A 27,769-nucleotide genomic window follows, 5' to 3' on the forward strand; every position below is an offset into this window, starting at 1 on the left:
CGAGGCTCATCAAACATCATTTCTCTGTTCACACATACTAAGAAGTTCTTGTGTAAATATGAACTGTCACATACTAGAATAATGAACAAATGTCTCTCTCTCACACACGAGTCCCAGTAACAGTTTGTGGGTTTTTACAGCTTTTGCAGCCTGTACATTACTAAATAATGTTGATTCTGCAGTTGTTTAGATGAGCAAATTTGGGAATGGAGATTTGGGAATTTACGGATTACGAATTTGTACGCATGGCGAATAAATCGCACACATCTACAAAAACCTAATAAACACAATAAAGTCAGAGGCTAATCTCCTTTGATGGAAAGAGAGTGTTTGTACATCCATAAAATCAATAAAACAGATATCTACTCAATACCTTATCATCAGTGAAGTCTCTCCTTATGCCTACAGCTTTGACTCTCCTGTGTGAATACACAAAAGACAACATTTACATACTGGTTATGCTCCTGTCTGTGTCATGTTCCTATTTTCTAGTCTTTGAATGTCATATTGTAGGTTACATGGCACTTGCACACACAGAGACATAGCCCTAGCCCTTTTTATGGGGTGGTTTTTATTATTGTTAATAAATTGATATTATACTCCTGTTTGCGTGCATTCCTGTCAAACAAATATATTGATTGAATAAATACTATCAGGTCGGGAGATTAGACTTAGTCTCGACCCTCTCTCCCTCCACGTCTCCTGCACAGTGGTGGGCACACAGCCATCACAGTCACGTCAGCTCCAGCTCCTGTCCCAGTTGTACTGTTTTTTCTTCTCTCGTGTGGAGGTGAGAGATGTCATCTTTACAGAATCAGTGTGCAGGAGAACTTCCAGGTAACATAAAAACACGAAAGCTCCTCTCTACAGCCAGTGTTTGTTTTATCCACTATGGGCTACTGTAGAAACATGGTGTTGCAACATGGCAGCTTCGGTGGAACAGCACCTGCTCTACATGAGTTATGATTCTTAGTTTCTTGTGATTGTACACAGTGTGAATATTATGTTTAATTTGCCAAAAGATCCCTCATGAATTTTACACACTTTAATGATCCCGTGATTTAATGTTTACACGTGATTAAATTATTCATATTATAAAACCTGAAAATGATCTTCAAGAAAAAACTTTGAATAATTTCCAATTTTATATCTTATTAAATCAATGTAAATTCAGCCTGGACTCCTGCTGACACACGCGAGTGCTTGGCATTGTAGGATGAAATAACATTCTTTACTTGAGCAACAACCGCGTGCAGCAGTGAGAGCACCAACCCATACTGCAGCAGCTTGACGAACATTTGGATCAGTATGTGGCGTGGGTTCAAGCAAGGCAGGCAAACAAAAAACATTTCTGCATTAAGCTTGATTATATTTAAATGTCTTGAGCTTGAGATTATATATTTTTTCCAATTTGTAGGACGTCTGACCTTGAATAAAAAATGAACCTTGAGAAATGCATTTGAGAACCCCTGGAGAAAGGGTTTCAAAACAGCTTACCTTTAATATTTTTCTTATTGATTTAAATAATTTCACCACAAACCAGACAGGTAAAAAGAAGATAATCAGTGTAGAATAACAGAGGTGAGGTACAAAGGATGTAGTTAGTTAACAAGAAACTAAAGGACATTATAAGAGAACTGTGATCACTGAAACAAAAATGATCATAACTGATAGAACATTCAATATTTTTGATGCAGCTGAAAAGTAAACCACCAAGGACAACTTGCTTTTTACTGTAACACACACACACACACAAACAAACACACACTGCCATGTTGTAAACTACCTGTCCCAGCGGGTAATGTAAGACAGACGGTAACTGACCAAACCTCAGATGACACAACAGTGAATATTTGTAAAGTGGAATATTGAACAGGGATGAGACAACAATATGATGCTAATGCTGTAAATAAAGATGGACAATTCATGTTCACTTCCTCCCAATATCCAGACATGAAAAATATTCCAGTTATGAATGCTGCCATCTATGGAGATAGAGTCTGTGCTGTAGTGATTGGGGGATAGAGTCCCGGGGCCAAGGTTTGGCGATACACACACTTGACCAAGTGCCAGTCAGTCTCAGCTGTAAATCACGATGTTTCACTTTTTAAAGTATCAAATAATTAATAATAAACCTACCATAGTTAACTACAATGACATCAACAATCTTTGAGAAAATATATTTTTATGACCTTTAATGCAGCCAGCCACCAGGGGGTGATCTAGACACATTGGCCTCACTTTTGTGAATGTATCATGTTGTCCATCCTAATATACAGGTAAGGATTTGAACACTTCAGCTAATCTATGATGGGTTTACATTTTAATTACTCTCTGCCACTCGGGGGGTCAAACATCAGTCAAAGCAGTTTTACTTACATGCACTCTTTTACACAGATACACTCCTCCACCAAATAGGAGAAGTTGACAGTAAAAATACAAAGAGACACATCAGAGCCAGGAGCTAGAGATCACATTTACGTTTACTTCCGGCATGTTTTCGAGGTTCTTCATGCGGCAGCTGCGTTCTTCTGAGTAGCGCTCTCCTCGATGGACAGCCAGGTAGGGATGCCACTCTTTGGATGGAGAACACAATGACTTCAGACGCTGTGGAATGTAAGAGATGAAAATTTCATGATTAGGAGTTATTTTTTCTAGAGACCTCCTCCAGACATTTATGGAACCAATCTGCAGCCGAGCAACATTTAAATTGTTATTTTCCGAGTATCATCACGCACACCTTCCAGGGGCTTCCCTCTGCTTTCATCAGCTTATACACAGCGATGACAGGAATACTGAGCAGGATGAACAGGACAATGCACCAGCCCAGAGCCAAGCCCCAGACTGGGAACTGGACTGCTCCATAGGAGGGGGGTGTAAATGTCATCAGGGACCACACCAGGATCATCTAGACAGCAAAGCCAAAAACTTTCACTCATTAGACATGAACAAACATAATGGAGTGGCATATCAGCCACATTTCGAACTTTCTTTACGTGGCAGTGCTTTAATGCAGTGCTATTAAGTGCTCAACCATGGAGATTATGTTTCCAGCAAAGTTAGATCCAGGAATATTTTTTTCACTTCCAAGATTGGCTGTATTTTTTTTGTTAGAGGGTTATTTTTCACTTATTTCCCAGGAAATATTTCATGGATCTGGATGAAAATAATTGGGCATATTCAGAGGACTGATATCTATGACTGTGCAGTACAACAGTACTCACCACTATGATGCAGGGACTGATGAAGAACCAACACGCTCTCCACCACAACCAGAAAAGGAAACTCTTTTTTCCAATCATCATCTCAATGTCTTTAATAAAACGGTTCCCTCCTGCAAAGAATGGGAACACAGTTTTAGCTTAAGGCAGATTTTTTTAATTCACATTTATTTGCACATGTTTCCAATTACCATATTTACCATATATGTAGCAAATACCAATGATCTCCAAGAGGGCCAAAATAAGCAGCACCCAGCTGGCGACAAACTGGTCGATTAGGGTCACCCAGTATATTCCTGCCTATCTCACGCACGCACACACACACACACACACACACACACACACACACACACACACACACACACACACACGCATACACACAGACACAGACACACACACACACACACACACACACACACACACACAAAGGGCACATCAACTTAACCTTTGTCAGACAAGAGTAACACAAAGAGAGGTTGACTCTGAGAGGTTTACCTGTGTGACACATGGCAGGCCAAGGAGATAGAGGATGGTACATGTCGTTACCGTCAGTAAGGCGTGTTTGTTTTTGAAGAGTTTTGGGAAGGCGTCTAACAGGCAGGTGGTGATCACCTCTAATGACAAGAAGAGATGTGAGGACACATGATGTGAGTATCTGCTGAAAGAGGGGTGGTCTGAGTGTCGTGGCGGCATCACATCCCACCTATTCCTGCAAACTGGGAGTCCAGACCTACAGTCAGGAGCATGAAGAAGAATAGAATGGACCACAGCGGGGATATGGGAAGCTTAGACAAAGCATCTGGATATGCTATGAATGCCAAGCCAAACCCTGCAGGAAGACGAAGACACAACACATCAGGTGCCATTTCTACTTGACAATACATTTTTACCACGGCCCCAACAAGGTGTGTCTGTCTGACCTTCTTTCACAACCTGTCCGACAGGCATTTTGTAGATGTGAGCCATGTGTCCCAAAATTGAAAATATGGCAAAGCCTGCCAACACACTGGTGCCTGGGAAGATAGGACAAATAACACAAATCTTTAGATCATGAAATACCTCTGATATAATATATTGCAATTTTAAACACCAAAACTTGTGATCATGTGACATTATTCCACTTTGTCGTATCTGATTTAGTTTACATGTGTATGTGCGGCTTCATGTTGTATCTGACTGTTGCATTGTATTGTTCGATTTTTATAATGTATCTTATTTATGGGTTATCATGGGTTATTTATTAATCACAGGTTTTAAAATAAAGCTTCCTTCTTGTGTTTGCTCCCACCTGCATTTGTCAGTGTTACTACAAATGCATCCTTGACCACGTTGTTGTTGAAGCTATTATAGGAAGCAAGAGTCATGACTCCCCCCCAGCCAATGGAGAGTGAGTAGAAGATCTGTGTTGCTGCATCTTTCCAGATCTAAAAACACAAAGTCATGTTAAAATATATTTTGGGGGAAATTGGGACTTCTCTTATTTGTTGTATTTAAACAATGATAGTTCAGTTCTCACCTGTGCTTCAGAGAGTTTAGTCAGATTAGATTGTGACCCAATGTAGAACTCTATCCCATCTCTAGCTCCCTCTAGAGTCACACCTCTGATCAACAGGATGACAATCACCAAATATGGAAATGTGGCTGTGAAGTACACAACCTGTGGAGACAAAACCAAGATTGAACATTGTAAAAATGTAATTAAATTACTTTCATTTTCTGTCCTTGGTGCTGAGTTTAAAGCAAATTAAATTAAATTGGAAGACTTTATAAAAATCTGTACCATGATGCAAATAACATTAGTGTTTAAGTGTGATGACAAATATAGTAATTGTACATGGAGTGTTTTGTTAAAGCATGTTGCAAAATGTAGGTTTGCCTGCATTAAATTGCAAATGTTGATAAATTGTAATTTCCCTAACCATAAGGCAAAAGAGAGGTGAAATATATGAACTCTGACAAAGGTCTGACATCCACACATGTGATCTGTCCACAGAGCAATACCAGTGCCACAGTGTAAAAGATGCATGTTTACCACAATGCAACAAACCGAACTTCCGAAACCGGTCTTTGACAAATGGCGTGGCATGCTGCCACTGCTTAAAGGGATAGTTCACCGAAAACTTTAAATTCGCCCATTATCCCCTCACCACTATGCCGATGGAGCGGTGGGTGAAAGAGCATACTTAACACTTTTGGAGTCTCACGGGTAAACACACACACAAATGTGAGTTAAAGTAAGCTCGACCCATTGTTCAGAAGTAAATAAACAACAGAAAAAACATAACATACCTCCATTCTGCTCGTGTGGTGTCGAGTGGAATATGAATGTAGTGTAGTGAATTGCGGACACTTCGATGACACCACATTGACAGTATGGAGGCATGTTCTGTTGTTTTATTATGTCAGAAGAAAAGGTCACCTAATTTTGTGAACTCAAACACTTTCTCCAACCCCTCCATCGGCATAGTGGTGAGTAGATAGTGAGTGAATTTTTCCTTTTTTGTTGAACTATCCCTTTAATTAAATGAATGTAAGAAGAGTTTCTGTGGATAAGGACATAAGAAGTAGTAGCTGACTGACTTTTCCTGAAGACTTGATGCCTTTAAAAAGTGCTGCAGCAACAAGGATGGAGCTCAGCAGCAGACAAAGGGCCAAATGCCAGACTATTGGTCCTGTTTCATCCATACCACTGGATCTCTGCAGAGCCACACGACTGAGGAAGAGAGAAATCTGACTTGTCATGAAACCACACCATGACAAATGTATTTGTGCTTGTTTGCATTAGAGTTTGTGATTCTTACTCCCAGTACTGTTCACTTGGACTCTGCACTGGAAACGTGATCACGTCAGTTGAAGGACAAGTGATGTTCTCCTGAGTCCAGTTGGCCACTAGAACACCACTTACATTACAAGACACTGGAAAAGGAAAGAGGACCAGTGAATAGCTTGCTAAAAACCACAGGTTGGATATAAAGCTCTTAAGTGTTTCTCATACAATTTCACATTTTAATCAACTTCAGAATATATATATATATTTCTGTCATCATTATTGCATGTCAGAATGAAATTATTATACCTGTGGGTGTGCTGCTGCAGTTACTGTCCGCCCAGCTGAGGCAGCTGGACCATGGCAAAGGAGACTGGAAGGAGGCGAACATGTAGTACAGGCTGTAGGTGAGGATGACGTTATAGTAAATTGATACTATTAAAGTCACCATGACCATTGCAATGCCAACACCTGCAGAGATAGAGAAGAGAGGTTTTAGGGAACTGTTGCTGTCCAGAAAGTTCTTGTGAAAATAATATAATTATAAAACATTAACTTTTTTTTGGTGAGTTTTTAGCGAATGAGCATTTGACTGCCCTGAGAATACAGCCCGAGCCTGAGAAGTTAGAGTCTCCTGTGTCCAGCAAAACACTCCCTATAGATCGAGGACCATCACCAACTTTTCCCACCCAAGTTTTTTCTGTCTATATAATCATTTTCTCTTTGTCCTGTTGGTGTGAAAAAAATAATGCTGTCAGGGCATAACTTCTGGATCTGCTTCCTGCCAACTGATGTCCCAACCAAGTCAACACGTCTGATACAGGGTGATGTCCTGGCTCAACCCATCAAACTCCGCTAGATTGTGAGTTAACAGTAAACAACAGATGACCTGAATGTGCACCTTACTGAATCAGGAATTGTGCAGGGATTTGGGACATATAATTGTCCCCTCTGTGTAAATTGAGGCCCCTTTACGGCTCCGGATTTAGAAATATCCTACATCTGCTGCTGATCTGAAGCCAGGGGTCATAAAAGACCTGGTATTTGGTTTACACAGTTGACCATTAACCAGCAGCCTCTTTAAATGCCTCAGGTTTGACATCTTCAATATACCTGACTGAGCTTTAACAAAGCTTTCATAGCAGCCTCACCCTGCAGGAGAGGCACCGCTCTCCATGTGTTGATGGGACCTTGGCTACAGAATTGACCAAGGGCACTCTCCAGTAAGAAGAGAGGGATTCCAGCCACCACCAACATCACAAAGTAGGGGATGAGAAAGGCACCTGCTCAATAGAGGGACATCATAATGAGAGAAACATTTTATATGTTACTTATAATAACAGCAATGTCATTAAAAGTGATCCATATACTGAATGGACTAGGAGCTGATTATCTACATACCCCCTCCATTCTTGTAGGCCAAATATGGAAATCTCCAGATATTTCCCAGTCCAACAGCATAGCCGATAGTGGAGAGGATGTATTCTCTCTTGCTGGCCCAGTTCCCTCGTTCTGTGTTCTCATCCCCATCATCCACATGTGGATCCTGTTCATTGACAAGTTTAAAAACATGTAAAATTAGTGAAGATAGCGAGACATTTTCTAAAAAAGAACATTTTAGTGGCAATCGGTCTAAAAAGTTAATTTAAAAAGTAGAAATATATTATAATGTATATATTTGTCTTTATTACACCTTCAAGATACACAATCTTCTTTACATCATTTCCACTTATCACAGTCAAACTGAATTGGAGCGATGTCTGCAAGTGAACAAGTCCTTCATTATTAAGGGATTCCAACTACAGTGGCCCCTCAATTCAATTAAATATTAAATTGAGATTTTGTTCATTTGTTTATAATTAAAACACAAATCAAGGTATTTCTCTACATTAAATAATAAAGTAAGTAATATTTTGCAAGCACTAAATGATGGAGTGAAAGTCTGACACATCTTACCTGGTTGACCTTTGCAGGATTTCTGTATATTAAATCCCTGAAAGTGTTCCAGCCGTATTTCCTCATGATGTCCTGTCACCTGCGTGTTAAAGGTCTGTATAAGAAATTTAAAAAGCTCATGAAGGCTGGTTTTAAAGCCCCCTCCCCCCTGACTGACAAGTTAGTGATGTATTCCAACCAATCATCTACTCAGATACCTCCCCCACAGCACCACTAACCTGACTGTGTGAGTAAATTAACTCTTATAATAAAAATGAAATCACGATTTCATGCACTGCAGTAAAGAATATTTCCCTGTTGATAACATTAATGAATTACCTTCACTTACTCGATCTGATGCTGGTAAAGGAAATTGTCTGAATCTAATATATCCTGTGCTACTAATTTCCGCTGTACAATTTCATTCTGCTAAAATAAGGTCACACCATTGGTGATTTTTCCACACAGCTACCTACAGTAGTGATAACTACATTATATCATCTGTATTGATAACCAGATAAAGCAGTGGAGCTGTAGTAGCCAGTAACACAACACAATGGTGGCTGTGTGTTATGTATGTTGTGTATGTTTCCCGGAGAGTCACTACCCCGATGACAGTCACCATGTGGTAACACCTGATCCCTAAAGCCACTGATAATTGACAGATCTCATTGTGGTTAGTGACATCTATGTATAATGACTGTACTGGTGAGCTGGTGTGCGTCTGGGTGTGTGTTGCCTGTAATCACAGTCAGATGTCATAACACTGTGAAAAAAAAGCTCTGTACATTGTTAACAAATAAGTCTGTAACTGTAACTTTATATATGAACATACAGTGTATGATATGAACAAACTTTTTTATACCGGCGACAACCAGTGGCCCGAGGGATTATGTTTTTGGGTGATCCAAGATTTTCATTCTTGTGAACACGATAGCTCAAGAACATCTTTGGGAATCTCTTCAAAATTGGTCAATATCTTGGAATGAAAGATGAACTCATTCGATTTTGGTAACCGAAGGTCAAAGGTCTTGATAATGTGATATATCAAGAATATCTGTAAGGAATTTCATTACACCTGGCACACACATTCACTTGGACTGAAGAAAGACCAGATTTTTCAAGTCAAGGGTCAAGGTCACTGTGAACTCAAAAAGCTATTTTTTGTCTCATGAACGTGTTACCCCTTATCTAGCCTTATGGACCAGATTCTGATAATTCAATAGGCCTCTGGTGGCCTTGTGGTAATTTAAGGTGCTCACTATGAACCACAAGATAAATCTGAGCCTTTGATACATTTTCCCTCCTCCCCTTGTCTTCTGCTACCTATTCACTTTTGCTGTGTTGTATACACTCAACAAATATTTCGAAAAGATAATTTTGATCCGCAAGACTGCTTTTATATTTTAAAAGTGAGTCAAATGCTTGCAACACTAGATTAACTGTGATCAATATCACAATTTCTCCTTTTTTAAAGTATATCTTTTGACTTTTCTGCCTGTTATTTGACATATAGTGAAGGAGAGACAGTAAAACGGAAGACAAGACAAACAGTCAATGGACTGGCTGACCAGGAGTCAAAAAAGGGACCTGCTGGTCCGAGTGTGGGCACCAACCAATCCACTATCAGACCAAACCTGATTCCTCACTTCTGATGTCTAAGTTTTAAATGGTGTGGAGTGAGAAGTCTTTTAGTTCCTGAGGCATTTTGGTCAATGACATTCAACCACAGTCTAACCACTGTAAACCTATAACATACATTAGCTGTGATGACTGGCGTGTCCACAGATTACAAAAACAGCTGACGGTGATGTTACAACCCCCGGTTACACAAACATATGCAGGAATCAGTCGGGATTCTTCTTAGAAATCAGTGTAGAAGACAGAAGATCAGTATTCTCCAAGTGAAGATAACGGCCATTCAGAGGGATGTAGAGTGGCTGGAGTTGGATGTGGGATGATGAGATGAGGAAAATGCCTTTGAGTCCAAACATGTGTTTTAACAGTTTATCCAGATGGACCTGAGGTCAGCTCTCTGTCTCTAGCGGGACAGGTCAGCCTTATGAATCACTTGCCTGTGCAGCCACCTCACAGTCAATAGACATCAAGTCTTTGTTCCCTCTCACAGATAGAATGACATGACTGTAGGGAACACACAGTATTGAGAATAGAAGGTGACGAAGAGCCAGAATATTTTATAAAGCGTTTCAATGTAAGGTTTGAGATTTCTAATATCTAAAAAAAAAAAGGCTTTCCCACCTCTGACCCACTAGCCCAGTGATTTTCAACCAGTGTGCCGCAGCACACTAGTGTGCCGTGAGAGATCGTCAGGTGTGCCGTGGGAAATTATCTAATATCTAGTGTTGCACCGAAGTATCGGCCGAACATCGGTAGCGGCAGATATTTGCCTCGTTTACCGACATCTGCACATCGGTAATAAACTTGACTTTCACCGATATCATTGGTATTTGTGGTTAAACCGCTTGGCAGGTGCCGCGGCTGGGGGAGCAGTCGCCCTCCTCTCCACGCCGCCGGAGACTCAGCGTGCGGCACGCCTCGACGTTTTTTTGGGGGGGGTCCTATTCCGCTGTGCCTCACGGCGTCAGTGGTGCAGGGGCTTTCTTTCTCTTGGGCCGTGGGGCGGTGTCCGTCGCCGGTGCGGAAGGCGGGCCGTTGGAGGGGACCGGGTACGGCGGTCGGCGGCAGCGACTCTGGACGCGTGTCGGGCCCTTCTCGCGGATCACCTCAGCTACGGCGCCCGCTGGGGGAACCCTCCGGTCGCGCGGGGAGCCCCCTCCGGCGGTGCGCCTCGGCTGGCGCCTAGCAGCCAGAACTGGTGCGGACCAGGGGAATCCAACTGTTTAATTAAAACAAAGCATCGCGAAGGCCCACGGTGGGTGTTGACGCGATGTGATTTCTGCCCAGTGCTCTGAATGTCAAAGTGAAGAAATTCAATGAAGCGCGGGTAAACGGCGGGAGTAACTATTGGCACTCAAAACAGGTCAATCTGTTTTAGACAGGGTTAAAAGGTCCTGTTTTAAATTATCCTTGTGGTATTTTGACCAAAATATGTTACAGACATTTCAATAAGACCCCAAGGAACCATATCAAATGTGGTAAAATGGGTATAATATGTCTCCGTTAAATAAAGTTTAGTTAAATCAAAGATTGTTTCATAAATCTGATTCAATTTGTGCTCATTAAAAGGTAAGAGTAAGAAAGGGCTGAAATAATTTAAAATACTGCTTTTTAATACATTTAGAAATTATATTACTAACTATATGTATTATATGTACTGTGCTAGTCCATAGAGTGTAATTTTGGTTGGTGGTGTGCCCCAGGGTTTTGTAAATGTAAAAAATGTGCCGCGACTCAAAAAAGGTTGAAATTCACTGCACTAGCCCACACAATGTAAGCCTTTTCTTCCTCTGGCTCATTGTCTTTATTATCCACTTTCTGCCAACATCCTATTCAGCTTTGTTTATTAGATGAACATACCAAGTGTTAAAGGGGTTTCAATTCTTTGAGGTTTTCTTGTCTCAAGCCTCTTTTATTACGCACCTAAGAGTTTAAATAAAGCACTCAACTGAAAGCACTGATACATCCTCTCCATTAGTCTGGGCATCCTTTATGACCAGTATCAGTCCATGAACGTGTACTCTAAGTAACTTTAGTCACATTCCTATGAACAATTCGGATGTGAAGCAGGAAGTGACCGACATCTTTAATCACCCGGATATGTGGAATTAATAAAAATTCATTCATAAACCTCTCAGACAAGTTCATGTGTTGTATTTAACAGCAGGACACGGTGCCTGCCTGAGCCTTAACTCAATATGTAGCAGGTTTATTGTTTGGATAAAGTTCCATTCAACAAAAGCTTCTTTGTTACAGCATTCGGTGGCTCTTTCCTGTGCTGCGCTACAGTCCATAAAAACGGTGAATCATATACATACTCACACAAAGATGGGCAAATACAGGAAACTGCACATAAAGTGCAAAGAGTACTTTTTTACTTTTATTTATTCTAAGACAGGCTTGTAAACATAAATATGGTTATCAAACCATGCAATACACACATTAACTCCATTATCATAACACCCTCTGTATGTGAGTCACTACAGTACTGTATGGAGATGTTTTCAAATTGTACATGGATATTTTCTAAACCTCTAAGGAAAGCTGATTTCACTGTGCAAAAACAGGATCCTCTACAAGGAGTCACAGCACGTGTTAAAACAAATGAAATTAATATTTGATATAATGCATCCCATTCAAACAAGGTCATTTCATGCTGCGGACACTAGTGTGTAATAGGATTCAGCGACAGCTTATGAACATATCATACATGATACACACTTTTATTATAAGAGAAAAACAATGAAAAACACAAATCAAGACACACAGACAAAGAGAGATATAAACATTATATATACCATGAGATACAAAGATCATGGATCCTCACAGCAACTTATGGATAATAAAATCAGAGTCTCATTTTTTTGCTCAACTGAAAATAATGAAGCTCTGATATATATTGACTGTAAATGAAGCATGTAAGTCTAATTTAGATTAATATTTTTTGAAAGGGGACCAGGCCATGTTTAAGCTTGTCTGAAGTTAAGTTTACCCAAACAGTCTTTTTTCTCAGGATATTTTATAGAAGATATGAGCTCCTTCCCTCTCATGCTGGTGTCAAATCACATCATCCCCACTGCGCTTTGCTTTTTGCTCATCTAACAAAAATAATGTGTTGCACATTATGGTGCACACAAGCTGTGTTGTTCACAAAGCTAGACCTCGATGTCGGAAGCCATCCGCAGGCACATGGATGACTCTGAAGGGATGTCCTGAGGTCCGATCTCGTTTCCATCCAGTCGCACCGTCCGCAGTTTGGAGAAATTTGTCACATCCATGAAGCTGCAGAAACTCCCCAGAGTGAACTCTACAACCACAGAACAGAGTGAGAGATGATTACATAAGGCAGATATTAAATCAGTGTTAACACAACAGTTGTCTGACTCAAAATGAGACCACGAAAGTATTATATAGTGTCATTATTCTGCTTTCATAAAGTTTATTTTTGAAATCATTATCAAATATTTCTTCATTTTCATGACTGTAACCTTCAATTGTAACACAGTATGCTCATATTCAGGTTTACGATTTTAATGCTGACAAAATATTAACTTTTAAATTTTAACATTGCCTTCTTCATACTGTCCCTTGCAGCAGCTCATCTCTTCAGCCTCTGTCTTAAAGGCTAGGTTTAAGATCCTGTCTCTTTAAGTCTTCACCTCCAACACAGCCCAGTCTGCTCTGATTGGCCATCTGACCAATTTTGTTGTGATTGGTCAAAAGCTTCAAGTGCTTGTAGGAAATGAAGTCCTCCAATGTCGATTTTCCCTCATTTTGTTGGGGGCGTGTCGATTAGCATTTATTTTACTGATCATAGTACGTTATGCAAATGTGGGTCATTGTGATGTCATGTGACGAATAATAAAAGCTACAATTCTGGGGCCAGGACCTTTAGAACACATTTAATGGGTTTGATTTCAGACATTTCCAACCGTAATGTCCTGAGTCTAATTATTTTATGTAGAATTCCAAAAATAATCTAATAAAACATTGGGAAAGGGATATTTACATTTGGATTTTCATGCATGTTACCTTTGATTTGGTTTGCCTGCAGGTAGAGGTGCTGCAGTGTGGTGCTGACTATGGGGATTCTCTCCAGCTTGTTGAAGCTCAGGTCCAGCTCCACCAGCCCTGTCACGTTAAAGGTGTTGGGTGGGATGCCCTTGTCTGTCAGCTGGTTGTGGCCCATCCTGACATACTGCAGATGTGTCAGACCACCCAGGAAGTCCTCTGGCACTGAGTCGATGGAGTTAGACTCCAGATAGAGTTGGTGCAGATGGTCAGGGAGGGCGCCCGGGACCTGGGATCATTCATTTGAAAATTCTTTAGGAAATCTGAATCTTGTCTGTAAATTTAATGGGACATATATTAAAACATTGGTTTACCTTTGTCAGCTTGTTGCCACTGATATCCAGCAGTGTGAGAGAGGTCAGAGCCTTCAGTGATGTGCTCATGTCTGTGAGCGCATTATCATGGAGATACAGGATAGTGAGGTTATCCATTCCCTCTAGGTCTGCAGGTGATACCTAGGCAACAGTGTGATAACTTTAAAATCTAAATGTAGAGAGGAGCTCTGCATGAAGATCAGCTCATGCAAACTTTTACCTTTTCAATCTTGTTATTATTGATCCTCAGATCTCGCAGGGAGCGGGGGAGGTTGGAAGGAATGCTGGTCAGATTGTTGTGCTGTAGATAGAAACGCTCCAGTCCCTCCAACTTCAGAAACACCTAAATAGGATGCAGAGACATCAAAGTAAATTCAACCAAACTCACCATCAAAAGGTTCGAAAAAGTCGAACATCACATTTAGTCATTTAAATATATGTTTCCCTCATAAAAAATTACAGAAAGAAAAACTTTGGGGTCATGTCAAAAATATTCCATTTCCTCTCAGCCACTGCAGGGGAGGGTTAATGTGTGGCAGGCTGAACCGCACATCGCTCGAATCTATAAGCATGACATCCTGCCTCCAGGACGTCCATCAGCCAGCCTGTCTGTCTGTCTGTCTGTCTGTCTGTCTGTCTGTCTGTCTGTCTGTCCATCCATCTGTCTGTCTGTCTGTCTCTCTGTCCGACCATCAGCCAAAGATATATGTTTCCATTTCATTGTCACATTTTCCCTTACATGAAAATCTGATCCAGATTTATGTGCATTAGAATCTGTATGACACAGCATGTCGACTGTAGCAAAGGGGGAATCAGACATGAAAGAACAACACGTAAGAATCCCCATTTTTCCTCCTCACACATGCAAACATAAAGCTGTCACGTTCCCTCTGTAATTACTCAGCCTCTTCACCAGCTGCCAGCCATCTGACATCCATAAAGAGCTGCCGTTCTCCATCGTTCTCTGAGCTCATGTGTTTCTGGTTCTGACTAAGACCAGATGCAGATTTACCTTCTTGTCAATGGCTTCAGATGTCAGCTGGTTGTAGTGCATCATTAACCACACCAGACTGGTTGCATTGACCAGAGCCGACTCAGGCACAGAAGTGATGGCATTGTTCTGGAGGTACAAGTACTTGATACGGGCAGGAACATTTGGCATGGCTGTCAGGCCCCGCCCATCACAGTACATGGCCACTGGGAAGGTGGGGGGACAGTCACACTCTTCAGGACACTGGCCTCCTGAGGCACCCTGCAGGGAGGCGAAAGCATCTCCTTGGCGGCCATACAGCCAAGCGAAGGGGTCCCGTGGATGGGAAAGCGAGAACGGGAGCAGGGCAGAGAAGAAGAAGATGGTCGCCAGGAACATTGTCGCAGTCACACAGAACCTTTATGTAATCTACATAAACACACATGGCAAGAATATTTAGAAAAAACACAGACAGTCACAAACCATAATCATTTTGTTCGAATTTTAAACATTTTGACACAATTCAGAGTAAAGAGATGGAAAAAAACGTCTTTCTGTTTCAAAGTTCTTTCTCTTAGATAATATAGAGGTACATGAAAAATTAAACAATGAAATGATCATTCAGCAGCAAAGTCAAATAATTAAACTGCAAAAGCACACTGTCTCACACCTTTGGAGTTGAGCAGTGAAGGCACTGGCCTTGTTTTGGAAACAGCCTGCAGAGAGGCACATTCTTAAGGGTCTTAATCCAGAGAGGAAACGTAAAAAAAAGGGAAAACCAGACCATGGATACCACCTCTGTAAAAGTTTCTCTCTGTAGCGCCAGAAATTTGGGACAACGTCCAATAATGACCCTCTGATTTTGCAGAAGACGAAAAAGAGCCCCCCAAAATGTGTCTCTATCCTCACGTGTTTATGTTTCCCCTATGAAAGACACTGCAGTGACAGAGAGACACATGTTCACACACACACACACACACACACACACACACACACCTACCTGATCAGAGGTAGCCTGGCCCTCTTTGTCCCCCCTGTCTCTCTCAGAGTGAGTTCAGAAGTGGAGGGGACTTCGACAATCACACAAACGTATCTCTCATCCCCTCCCTTCTCTCCTTCCCATTCTGCCACCCCCCTCCCACCCCTCTCCATTCTTTTTCTGTTGGTTGCTTCCACCCCATAATCCGCCCTCCTGCACCCCGTTTTGTTCGTTCAGGCACGGCCCAGCGCACCACACACCCCTCACCCGCGGTCTGGAGCCTCCCTCTCCACCAATACCAGGGATGTGAGATGCAGAGCCTGTGAGGGGGATTTTTCCATCTGTGTGCAGTATATTCAACCCCTCGTAGCTGAAACATACTATTTCCTTAGTATTTGCACATCGGATTTTGGTACCAAAGCTCAATGGATCAAAACTACTAAACATTTAAAAATGTTAGTTATCCTTCTGGACGCTAAGCAAACAATGCCACATGCTGACCATTGCACAAAAGCAACGGAAGTGTTGTATCTTGTTTTTGTTTTGCTGTGATCTTAAAAGACATAAATGAAGCACAGATATGGAGACATACTTGTTTTTGAATGCAACATATTTACCCGATGTTTCAACCCTGGAATAGGTAAAACTATTTGTGATATGAGTCTTTACTTATATTATTGCTATAAGGGTTTCGGGAGGAATCACTCAGGATGAATCAATCTCCTTCCCAATAAAGTCAGACAACTCGATCTACAGCCATAAGTGCATGTGCACGATTTTTTACCAAACATGGGCATAAGCGGGTGTAGTGGCACTTTTTATTTTAACTATACAGTTATTTAATGGGTCTAGAACATTTTGTCCTATTAATGCTAAAGCGCTGTGCAATAGGAAATCTTCCAAAGATGATTACTGAAGCTATTATAGTACTTGTTTTCTTTAACTCCCTGACAAGGATTTTTCCAAGGGGCGGATCCAAATTTCTTCATTCCTCTCCATCGACCTTCCATGTTGTAGAGGGTTAAATGAAAACATATGTGAAGCCTGTCTCATGTTGTGTGTGTGTGCTTAATGTGGGCCTCTTCCTGCCCCTGCATCTTCTCTCCGACACCAGCTCCATCTGAATCAGGGGGTTTCTCTCACTTTTAGGTATGGCCTCCTCATATATTTTTCCCCCTTTTCTCTTTCAAAGCCCAATTCTCTCTTTCTTTTCATCATTATCACTCTTATATCTGTCCACTTCATATGAAGTAAAAGCTAGGACACAATGAGGGAGGGTAGATCAAATTGAAAAGAAAAAAAAGTTGTGGCTTTCTTTGTAATATAAAAGAAGAAAAAGTTCCTTTTAAGGGTTGTTCTTAAATTGAAAAAACTCATCAGGATTAAATGGGCACAACTTTTTTTGCAACAGATTAAACGTAAATTTAATGGAAGATCACCAATAAAAAACAGTCATAGAGACAAACATGTTTTTGCATATGACAAATTACACCTTTTTCAACCCTGGAATAGACAAATCTCTTTGTGATGTAAAATAATTATGTAATAATTATAGTTTTTTGCTAAAGGGTTGGGGAGGAAACCTTCAGGATGAACAAATACCCTCCCCTAGAAGAGTCAGACAAATCGGCCCCTGTTGCAGCCATTATGTATGTATGCAGATTTTGCTGTATATTGTGAGTCCCTTTGAGCACTGGTGGTCACTGGTGGATGTATGGTTCCAGGAAATGTGATATATAAATATATATAGTAGAGCCCACAGGAATGGGCGGACAGTTCTTTACTTAAATGTGGTGACTATTGCTTCTCAAAGTTCCACTGTGATTGTGAGACAGTAAAATGGTTTGGAGACGTGTAGACATGCACGCTTCACTCTTGGTTTGTCAAATCGTTTATTAAACGTCAGAAGTTGTTGGCAGTGAATGCGAGCGTCCAGACTATTTAACCCAGTCTTACAATCACGGTGTGACCTTGAGTCACCACACTCCCCCCCTTGTGTCCACCTCTCTACTGCTAATACTAGAGTCACGGAGAGAGTTAAGTCAAATTCAACTATAATAGTGTCTTTCAACATGTCTATACGTGCTGTCTCTTTATGAACAACAATACAAAATCTAAAAGAATGTATGACACATTGTGGGTTTATGTGTTTGATATTTGTTGGCTTTTGCAGGTTTCTGCAGCTGCATAATAAGGAAACTGTTCTTTATTTGTTTCATGTAGCCGCAGGCATCTGTGGACACCAGATGCAGCAGAGGAGACCTGGCATCGCTCGGCCCAGCTCTGTGAAAAACACTACAACAGCCACGTTCATTACTTTATATGTACTTTTATGAGTTTTGGACTTATTTCTAAACATGGCTTCATTTCTCCATCAAAGCTGTTCATGTATGAACTGAACCAGGATGAGCTCGGACCTTTGACTCATAGCTAACGGCAAACTTATGAGCCTGATGAGTTAATATGTCTTGAACACAACATGAAAGCCCTGTTAGGCAGCCTGCTTGAGTAGATAAGCTCTGCTATAAAGATACGTATCTACATATAACAACATGAAGAAATGGGAAGGTGATTCTCTGCTAACTAGGACTTCAAAGTGAGAGGCCCAGGTGGACTCTGGGTAGCCCAAAACATCCCCATCCCCATCCCCCATCCCCCGTCCCCCATCCCCTTCCATACCCACGGTCTCCTGTCTGGGTCATGAGCTGCGCTGAGCAGGGATCAGAAGATCAGAGCAGGAAGCCCCTTTTCACTCCAGCCCCAAACTCTTCACAGGAATTTAAGAGGAATTTTTCATTCAGGAAATTGCTTGGTCACTTAGGACGATACTTTTCAGACTCACATCAACTTCTCAAACAATAGCTCTGAACTTACACCTTTACCCTATGAGCACCCATAAAAAGAGTCTTGACCTGACAATGTAATGGTTAACCTTGTGGGAACCAGGATTGTGTCTCCACAAGGTGAATTTTCTTCACGTATCAATGACAACAAGCACTCTTGTTCAGAAGATACACTCAATTATATTTGAAATACAGAGATTGTTTAATTAAATAACCTGACATGACATTCATATGTAGAAGAAGATCCACACAGATCAGATTTTAGTATTCCCTGAAAAATGTGGCTCCCCACGGTAATTTGAACCATGGTACCCCAGGGCCGAGGGGCAGCGTGAACCAGGCGATAGAAAGCAGATGTCCGTGCACACACAAACACACACACACACACACACACACACACACACACACACAAACACACACACACACAAATACACATTAAATCTCACACAGATGTTCAAGATTACACCACATCAAGCTGCCCATCTTTTTCACAGCCAGATAAAAACAGCTGCTTATTATTCATCGGTATTGGTCACAGTGTTAATTATGGATTTAAACTAAAATGTGGTTTCATCATGGCAAAATGTATGATGTTGCTCTGCTACACTGGAAAAGGAGATCATAATAATACACTGAAGCTGGTTGTGGTAACCCAGTGATCTACGATGCACACAACTCGAAGATCTCCAGTTCAAACCATGCTGGGACATGTAACTAGAGTAACTGCAAAACTCAGAGTCAGGATTTTAATGCCATGAAAATGGTAAGAAAATAGTAATACTATAAGACTGAATATGGTTAAAAAAAAGAGATATACCTCTCACCTAAGACAGGACACATATATATTTTCATCCTATCTGTGGAACTGTTCTTTTTCTTTACATAGCCCACCTCAGAGATGGACACACTTTAGGAAAGTAGACCTTTACCTTAGTTTATCCAAACCTGTATCTGCTGCTGATCACTGATGAAGTAGAGCCCTCTAGTGTTGATGACAGGAAATACAGGGAGCAGATGGTGAATGGAAAATATACCAAGAAGAAAAAGAGGAAGAAGAAACAGGCTCAGTTCATTTGTTTTGATTATTAAAATCATAAGCAATGGAAAAGACGTCATCATCATCATCTGTGTTTTTTAATGTTGGAGGACAAATATCAGATAAGAAGAAAAAATTAATACACATTTCAACAACTGAGTAAACTCAATTTGCACATGAAGTTCATGTATAATGTTTGAAAAGATTTAGAACAGCCACCAAATGGACTTTAAGGTGAGAACTGTTTTATCAACTTTTTGTTTACCGAGGTCAATACTGAACTTCGAAACTTATCAGGCAACAAATTTGGGAAGGAAGTTACCTGGTATTAAAAACACATTTCCAGTATGTTACACTTCAAGACACTGGCAAGACTCCAAAGCTACTTTTTAGGGATGTGCATGTGACTCAGCGCATGGGAGCAGGTGGAAACATGTGCAACATTGCGGTCATATTGAATATTTGAAGAGTTCCCAGCTCCACAGACTATTTAAGGAGCTGCTATATCTGCCAGCTTCCAAACAGGAAACCACCCGAGGGCAGCTACTGTGTCGGAAAATTTAATTTCGGCGAATAGATGATGACTCATTAACAAGCATGTTATACAAGAAATCATACATAGTTATCGGCTACATGATTAATCTCAGAGGTGACAAACAAGCGTCATATTACAGCGATATTATCCATTATTTTAACGGCTTCTCCTTTAAGGGCTGTTGAGGGGCTGCAGCCAATCCCAGCAGATTCTACACCAGTCACAGGAAGTCACAGGGCCAACATACACAAAAGCATTAAACACTCTGATTCACACCTATGGTCAATTGGTGTCCAGTTAACCTAACCATTACAAGTCTTTGAACTGTGGTAGCGGGCAGAAGAAAAATGTGTACAAATCCACACAAGGAAGGCCGAACCAGGATTCATACCATAACCGTTTTGCTGTGAGTTGGAAGTGCAGACCACTGAACCACCATGCCACCTGTGTTTCGATAGGTGCAATTTTATATTACGATGGTCAGTAAATGGTAGAATTTCATTATTGAACAGTGAGCTTTGGAAAATTAGTAGTTAATGTATCTGACACATGTAGCTGAACTCCACACACACATTGTTTTTATTGCCCTGTTGATTGCCTGCCCATTCATTAACTGTATGTGTAACTAACACTTAACTGCCACAGAAGCCTCTGCCACACACACACTGAAAGAGCACTGTGGTATTTACGGTAAAACACTTACTTTTCAAGGTTTGTGGTAACAAGAAAATGCTTCATCACCCTTTTTGTTACCCTAATTAAATCATATACAGGCACTTATTTTGTTTCAAGTACAGCTGAGCACTGTAGTGGGTGTCGTTCTGTTTGTTTTTCCTAGAGGGCGCTCATTTCATTTACTTATCAGGACTTTTCTGCCTCTTTTTGCTACATTGCTTCTTTTCTCACAGCAGCTTCTAGCTTTGAGGGGGGAGGAATCTGGAATCGTTTACCTCTGCTCTGCTCAGATGCTTGCAAGAAGTTCCTTCACACATACTCACACACATACACATATTCATGCATAGCATGCACGCATACATACATAGATACATGCATGCATGCAGACACAGACACATATTATCACAGAGATGCACATGTACATACACATGTATGCACGCACGCACAAAGGCAAACAAACAGATGGCCACAGAGTTACAGAGACCCACACACATGCACAGAATGGTCTCTTTGGCTCCCCAGGTACTTTGTGGCTTGAATGTCTCCACATCTAGAGCCAGCCTCACACAAATACACACTCACACACACTCACACACGCACACTAATACTTGAATGCTGATCAAATGTAGTCATTTTAGCTATGCACCATCAGAATCCAAACTGATCTGTTGCCCTCATTTCTTCTCTGTTCTCTTCTCTCCCTTCTTCTTCACCCCTCATTCTCATCAGTCTTTCTGTGTATTTTCTTTTTCATCTCCATGATAAAAGCAAACATGTTTCACCAACATGAGGGTTCAACTGTTACCAAGGGCTGAGAGAAGGGAAAAGGAAAAAGCGAGTGAGGGAAGATTATGGAGGAGGTCTGGGGTCTGCAATGTGGGCAGCGTTTAAAGAAGGGAAAAAACACATATGCTCACTTGAAAACACACCGACACCTAAGCACACACACACACACAGGCACACAGTTGCACATGAACACACTATTTCATAATTTTATTGGAAATTCACGACAGCCTGTCTCTGCTCTGCAACTACTTATTATAAGGTAGGTGTCTGTTTGTTTCTTGTCTGTAAAAAAATGGAAAACTGGCACGACTGGAAATGATCAGAGCTCCAACGTGTCCCTGTTCGATTACAGCTGCTCTGACGAGTCCTGATTGCATAAGTCAGCTAATGTCTTGGAAACCTGTGGAGCATGTGCTGTACTGTAAGACTGAGGAAGGCAAAAGGCAACACTGCAAACTTGCTGATCAAATCAAACTTCCTAATGATGCAACCCTTTGTGACTGAGAGGTCTTGGTGTGTGTTTTTGTGTGTTTGCTTTTGTGCGTTCCTGCTCTGACCACCGTATCTACCCACAGCTGTGCATGGAGGGAAGACACATATTCTCTGTTCTCATGCTCAACCATAGAGGCGTCATCGCTAAGACAATTGCATGCAAGCGTTCCTCAACTTTTGCTGCCTTTCAGACAGTGCTGCTCAATTTAAATTGAATACTATTTATTCATTATTGACATAAAGAGAGGGGCTGCAATAAAAAGGTGACTTTTCTTGACCTCACACTGAAACCCAGATATTTCAGTCCTGAGCAAAGTGATGGATTGTCTAAACCATCAGGCAGCTTTGCTATTTCTGGGTGCAGGCATAGATAAAAGTTAATGGCCAACAATTATGCAGTTGGGTCAAGCTCCAAAAATCCTGTATTCTGAACTTCCCTTTAGTTGAAACCATGTTGCACTGAACTCTCCCTGCCAGGTGAACACCAACATCTGAGTTCAAACCCGCGGCCAAGTTAAGACGCCGATGGATATCATTAAAGTAATTTGCTCAGACTAACCATGGAAGACATTTAAAAACATTCCCAGGGTTACAGTCATGTCCTGATTTTAAAACCTAAAATCTGCCTGCTTAACACTTTTATCTTCATGTTTATTTGTAGGATTTCTACCCAGCTGTCTCCATGGCTCTCTTCTGCTGTGCCCTGGTGGTGCGACTGGGTGTTTTTCTCTCTGCTTCGGCCACTGTTATCGCCGACACGGACTATGGAGGGGTTCCTCTGTGGATTGACCGCATGCTGGGTGAGCCCAGTGTGCTGAGCCTGCAGGGGCGGATGAACCCAGCCTGGTTCCGAGCTAACAACCCGCAGATCTGCCCTCAACACTGTGACTGCCCCATTCAGTGGCCCACAGCGCTCTACTGTGACCACAGAGGCCAGGCAGACATACCTGACGGCCTGCCAGACACAACTCAGTACCTTTTTCTACAGGTAAGAAAGACTGAATGTGCCCCTGAGCATGTTTTATCTTTAAAATGGTCTGCCTGGTCTTCCCACTGTATGTTCTATTTCATGTGGAAGTGAGAAAATCTGTTTTTTCCCCAGCACAACAACATCTCGTCCCTGTCCTCCTCTGTACTGGTCAACATTACCGAGCTCCGCTGGCTCATCCTGGACCACAACCAGCTGACGAGTGAGACGCTGGACCGGGCCTCCCTGCAGAACCAGACCCAGCTGTGCTACTTTTTTGCCAACAACAACCACCTGACTTCAGTGCCCGACGTGCTACCAGCAGGTCTCAGGCAGCTGCGGCTGGCTCACAACCAAATCAGCAGCATCAGGCCCGGAGCTTTCCAGAAGCTGCACAACCTGACGCTGCTGCTGCTGCAGGGAAACAGACTGCAAACCATCACAGAGGGAGACCTCAGAGGTAGTGGAATGTGTCATTTCCTCTCTATACATGCATCACATATACCCCTGTACACACTAGATACAAACCAAGATAGGTTTTCACAGCCTTGTGCTGCTGTCTTTAACCTGCCGAAAGTGCAATGACTTGGAAGAGTGGCATGTACAGTATATGTTATTCTTATCTAGGTCAAAGTCTTGTTTGGATTAAAATCTCTTACTCAAGAGAGCCACAGCCAAGAGGGCGTCTAAGGGATGTTGCAACAACAAACAGAGTACAAACAACTGTCAGACAAAACACACTCAACATCTTCAAAGGGGATTTCAATGAAAACATTTTACAGGATCCACAGAGACAAAAGAGAATTGTTCTTAAAATTGACTTTAATCCCCTCCAGAGTAACCAGCTCTGACAATTTGTTGTTTCACATTTTACATGGGTTTAAAAGTCTTGGGGGTGACAGGAGTAAAGCGGTTGTGTAATTCAACAGTGAGTTATGTCAGTGAGCATCATAAAGTCGTACATTCTGTCCTCAATTTAATTTGAATCTTCATTCTTTCATTTGAGGTGTGAAATTGCTCTATAAATTAAATGAAAATAACATTTAAGGCCTGTAAAGAGAAGTGCTGCTTGGATACCGGTCAAGACTATATTTCAATGAAACCTCTCACATTTAATTGAGCAAGTAGGACATTTATAAGGACAGTGCACTTCACCCAACATTTCTCAAAGATATAATTGGCTTTTGGCGAGAAGGCCAATAGCATTGACAGCTGTATAACCTCTCAGGCTGACTTTACAGTTATATTTTTACAATATCTTTGCAGTGTGGATTTTTCACACATCCCGAGACCTGATGTTTTGCCTTGTTACCGCTCTGAAGTGATTATCAACCCTAATTCTGTCACATATATTTATCAGTATATATTTGTGCATGTCTAGCTGTGTTTTTATCTTCTGCTGTGTTGCAGGTCTGATCAGTCTGAATCTGTTACACCTCGGTGGAAATTTGATCTCGTCCGTCCCCCGACATTTACCTTCGTCCATCCAGCAGCTCTATCTGTCCAATAACTCTTTATCTGGGCTGGACAACGGCAGTTTCACCGGGCTCCAGAAGCTCAAGTACCTGCGTTTAAGTCACTGTGGTTTGACGAGTGCCGGTGTCCACCCGTGGGTGTTCAACCTCTCCAGCTTGGTGGAATTGGACCTTTCTTATAACAAACTCACAACCATTCCTACAGTTCCCAGCAGCCTGCAGTACCTCTACCTGGAGGCTAATGAAATACAAGGTGAGGTAAACACAGAGCTGCAATCTCCTTTCACACTTTAAATGTAGAGATGTCACTGACGTCATTTCTAGGAGATCCTATAATTTCCCTCACATGTGCACTTTCATGCATTTTTCAACTATTGAGTTATGGGTGTGAGCACCTATGGAGGTCAGACACCTAAACACTGCAGAAAGGGGGAAGGAGAAATGTGGAAAATGTGACAGAAACTGTGAGGAAACCTGAACTCCTCCAACACAGCTCTTCACTCGATGTGGACTCGGGATCGGGTGGGCAGCTGGCAGGCAAGGCGGGTAAGAGACAGATGAAGGGCGTGAATGAAGGGAGGGGAGGGACTCGGTTCGGGAGGGAGACATGGACAGGAAAGAAGTGAAAAGAGGGTGGAGGAGATAAGAGGGGAGGGAATACTGGCTGTTTGCATTGGGGGAAAGTAGCGAGGAGAGTGTTATGAAAACATCTGTAAAGGATTCAGAGGGGAGCGTGCCAGATGAGCCAGAAGCACATGCTGTTCCCCTCTTCAGTCTCCCCTCTGCTCTGTCTCTATCCGCTCCCCGCCATTCTGCCCCATTTCTGACCGGTAGGATTTCGTGTCACATTGCAGCAGCCTTGTAGCCAGGAGACACATCTTGATTTTGAATCACACACAACCATTCAGCTGCGTACCAACGAGACGGAGACGGCAAAACACTTCCGCAAAAACACACACCTCATCGTCTAGCCAGCAGTCTCACAGCCAAAGACCCGTTCCAGTTCCAAAGCCTTGAGTCTGAGCCGAGAGACACTCTACAACTGAAACTAAGTGAGAAAGCAGAGGAGGGTCTTGTGGTTTTCATCTGCCGCTGCTAACACCACAGCACCTGCAAGAGATCTAATGGTAAATGCAGAATCTCTGAGAAGAAGGGGGGAACTCACAGGCTGCATGTAAGAAAAGTAATTGAAGGGATTCACCTTAAGCATATAGACATGTTGAGCACATGTTATATGATGTGGAATCAAAGCTTCCAGCACAGGGTTAGTATCAACAATGATTTGACACGACAGCGATAAGCAGATGGTTCTCATTTAGTTAAATAATGGGTCTCTACTGAAAATATGGGGTCTGTATCTGTTTTAAAAAAGCCTGTTTCCCATCCGTTCATCACAGAGTTCAACATGACCAGTTTCTGCAGAGAGGTGGGACCTCTGTCCTACTCCAGGATGAAGATCCTGCGATTGGACGGAAACAAAGTGTCCTACCATCAGATGTCCTCTGACTTGATCTACTGCCTGCGGGAGCTTGAAAGTATTTACATCTGACTCCACCTGAAATTAGGAAATATCAAGAAACCAAGAAAATATCATAACTCATCTGAACCCAACTCATCATTTGTAAACTCAAACAACTCAGCCTCACAGCAAGAATCCAGGGCAGAATTGGATATGTCTTCACTCCACAGTCAGACCCTGAAGAGAAAACTGACCTTCAAAAGATGCCAAAGGTTGAACGCGTTCCCTTAACCAGTGTTATTTTACTCTAATGCCAAAAGTTCTGATCAAAACATTTCTCATACCACCAGTGCATTCCCATGGGTTTCTGTCTCTCATCCCTTCCAGCCTCAGCATTGTTGTACATCTGTGTGTTATTAGCGTGTAGGAACTGTGACAAAACCTCTTATTTCTGCCTGTACAGAGACATGTGCTCTGGTTAAAGTAAGCTGACCGAGAGCAAAGGGAAATATGTATTAATGGCAAAATGCAGTAGCTTTCTCTTCAGAGACTCTGACTCAGTCAGCTGGAAAGCGTTGAACTGCCACACCATCCACCACAGGAGCAGGGAGCAAGATGAGAAGGATTTGATGCCTCCATTGAAAATATAATGTGAATGTTACACAGTAAACTTCGACGTTGATTTGTCAAACTTTTTCTATTGTTAAATAAAGTGAGGTGACCTTGTTAGAGTATTACAAAAAAGCAATAAGTCAGATGTGCATAGTGACAACAGCAACAATGTATGTAGTGATTTCATTATGGTGTCTACTATGGAAGATAAAAAATGTCTAAATAAACACTATCTTTAACTTTTTGGGGGGGATGCATCTGTCTGTAATAACTGAAAAACAAAATCGATAAATCTCCCAAATCATTGCTATTTAATCTACCTTAGTCTCCAGTGTTGACAGGACCAATGAATGTATGTGGCCTATGGTATATAGTCCAGTTGTGAACAGTATCAACAATACATGCAAATGCAATAAGTAAATGTATATGTACAAGTAAAATGAACAATACATACATTTTGGTAAATATAAAGATATCTATGTAACAGCAGAAGTATTAGTGGAGACTGTTTGGTTTCAATACCCATTTGGGTTAAAGGACTGAATTTTGGTGTGTGTTTAACATCGCTGCACTTATTTCAGCTTATTGTTAGAGGAAGCCTTTAACATGCAGACTGAGGAGATCAGGTTGGACCAATGACATCCAAAATAGATAAAAAATGCTACCAGAGTCACACAGGAGCTTCGCTAATAAAAATGCATTCGTTATTTTTCATTTTGCAAACAAAATCCCAGTCACTTTTTATGTCATTCTGATGCCAACAGTATTTCAGACCTGCAGAGAGTTGCAGACCCCAGTGGGAGTTTTGCATTTCAACCTTTTAAAGATCACCAAACTGAGCAAGATAGCAACTGAATGAATGTCTTTATGATTCCCGTCGTCTCATAATTACGAATTATATATGTCACAACCTACTCAGCTTCCTAATTGCAACTGACTCAGCTTAATGAGAACAGTTGCCATGTGCTGACTCACTGATCGTAACACTGTCTGC

General features: G+C 41.6%; 3 protein-coding genes across 4 annotated transcripts; 1 reads left to right on the forward strand and 2 right to left on the reverse strand.

The window, feature by feature from the left end:
- Positions 1–2,451: 2,451 nt before the first annotated feature.
- slc6a14 (solute carrier family 6 member 14) lies at positions 2,452–8,010 on the reverse strand. Of its 2 annotated transcripts, none has more exons than XM_053410741.1 (15): positions 7,945–8,010; positions 7,390–7,534; positions 7,140–7,271; positions 6,298–6,459; positions 6,023–6,137; positions 5,802–5,934; positions 4,738–4,878; positions 4,510–4,645; positions 4,142–4,234; positions 3,925–4,050; positions 3,717–3,835; positions 3,422–3,521; positions 3,225–3,334; positions 2,741–2,908; positions 2,452–2,607 (listed from the first exon to the last, which is right to left on the reverse strand). In XM_053410741.1, the coding sequence occupies exons 1-15, from the start codon at positions 8,008–8,010 to the stop codon at positions 2,452–2,454; spliced, it is 1,902 nt and encodes a 633-aa protein (XP_053266716.1). The 2 variants fall into 2 exon arrangements, with proteins under 2 accessions (XP_053266716.1, XP_053266724.1); XM_053410749.1 differs by having other exon boundaries at positions 6,023–6,110; positions 7,945–7,998.
- Positions 8,011–11,928: 3,918 nt separating this feature from the next.
- On the reverse strand, positions 11,929–16,050 carry fmoda (fibromodulin a). The gene is made up of 6 exons (XM_053410772.1): positions 15,917–16,050; positions 14,959–15,345; positions 14,167–14,289; positions 13,947–14,087; positions 13,594–13,861; positions 11,929–12,868 (listed from the first exon to the last, which is right to left on the reverse strand). The coding sequence occupies exons 2-6, from the start codon at positions 15,313–15,315 to the stop codon at positions 12,717–12,719; spliced, it is 1,041 nt and encodes a 346-aa protein (XP_053266747.1). The 5' UTR covers positions 15,316–15,345; positions 15,917–16,050; the 3' UTR covers positions 11,929–12,716.
- A 5,685-nt stretch (positions 16,051–21,735) lies between these two features.
- On the forward strand, positions 21,736–27,129 carry zgc:113307 (uncharacterized protein LOC553753 homolog). Its single transcript, XM_053442450.1, has 5 exons — positions 21,736–22,029; positions 22,924–23,250; positions 23,365–23,689; positions 24,640–24,957; positions 26,102–27,129. Exons 2-5 carry the CDS (start codon positions 22,945–22,947, stop codon positions 26,251–26,253), a joined length of 1,101 nt encoding a protein of 366 aa, XP_053298425.1. The 5' UTR covers positions 21,736–22,029; positions 22,924–22,944; the 3' UTR covers positions 26,254–27,129.
- The last annotated feature ends 640 nt before the right edge of the window (positions 27,130–27,769 follow it).

This window comes from Pleuronectes platessa, chromosome 2, assembly GCF_947347685.1.
Source record: "Pleuronectes platessa chromosome 2, fPlePla1.1, whole genome shotgun sequence".
Lineage (NCBI taxonomy): Eukaryota > Metazoa > Chordata > Actinopteri > Pleuronectiformes > Pleuronectidae > Pleuronectes > Pleuronectes platessa.

Coding starts and splice junctions, on each gene's coding strand:
- slc6a14 (XM_053410741.1), bottom strand. CDS start 8,010: ATGAGGAAATACGGCTGGAACACTTTCAGGGATTTAATATACAGAAAT. Junction 5,935..6,022: donor CCAAGTGAACAGTACTGGGA/GTAAGAATCACA, acceptor TCTCTTCCTCAG/TCGTGTGGCTCTGCAGAGAT. Junction 3,335..3,421: donor TGGTATTTGCTACATATATG/GTAAATATGGTA, acceptor CATTCTTTGCAG/GAGGGAACCGTTTTATTAAA.
- fmoda (XM_053410772.1), bottom strand. CDS start 15,315: ATGTTCCTGGCGACCATCTTCTTCTTCTCTGCCCTGCTCCCGTTCTCG. Junction 14,088..14,166: donor ATAATAACAAGATTGAAAAG/GTAAAAGTTTGC, acceptor ACTGTTGCCTAG/GTATCACCTGCAGACCTAGA. Junction 13,862..13,946: donor GTGGCAACAAGCTGACAAAG/GTAAACCAATGT, acceptor GAATGATCCCAG/GTCCCGGGCGCCCTCCCTGA.
- zgc:113307 (XM_053442450.1), top strand. CDS start 22,945: ATGGCTCTCTTCTGCTGTGCCCTGGTGGTGCGACTGGGTGTTTTTCTC. Junction 23,251..23,364: donor CTCAGTACCTTTTTCTACAG/GTAAGAAAGACT, acceptor TTTTTTCCCCAG/CACAACAACATCTCGTCCCT. Junction 24,958..26,101: donor GGAGGCTAATGAAATACAAG/GTGAGGTAAACA, acceptor CGTTCATCACAG/AGTTCAACATGACCAGTTTC.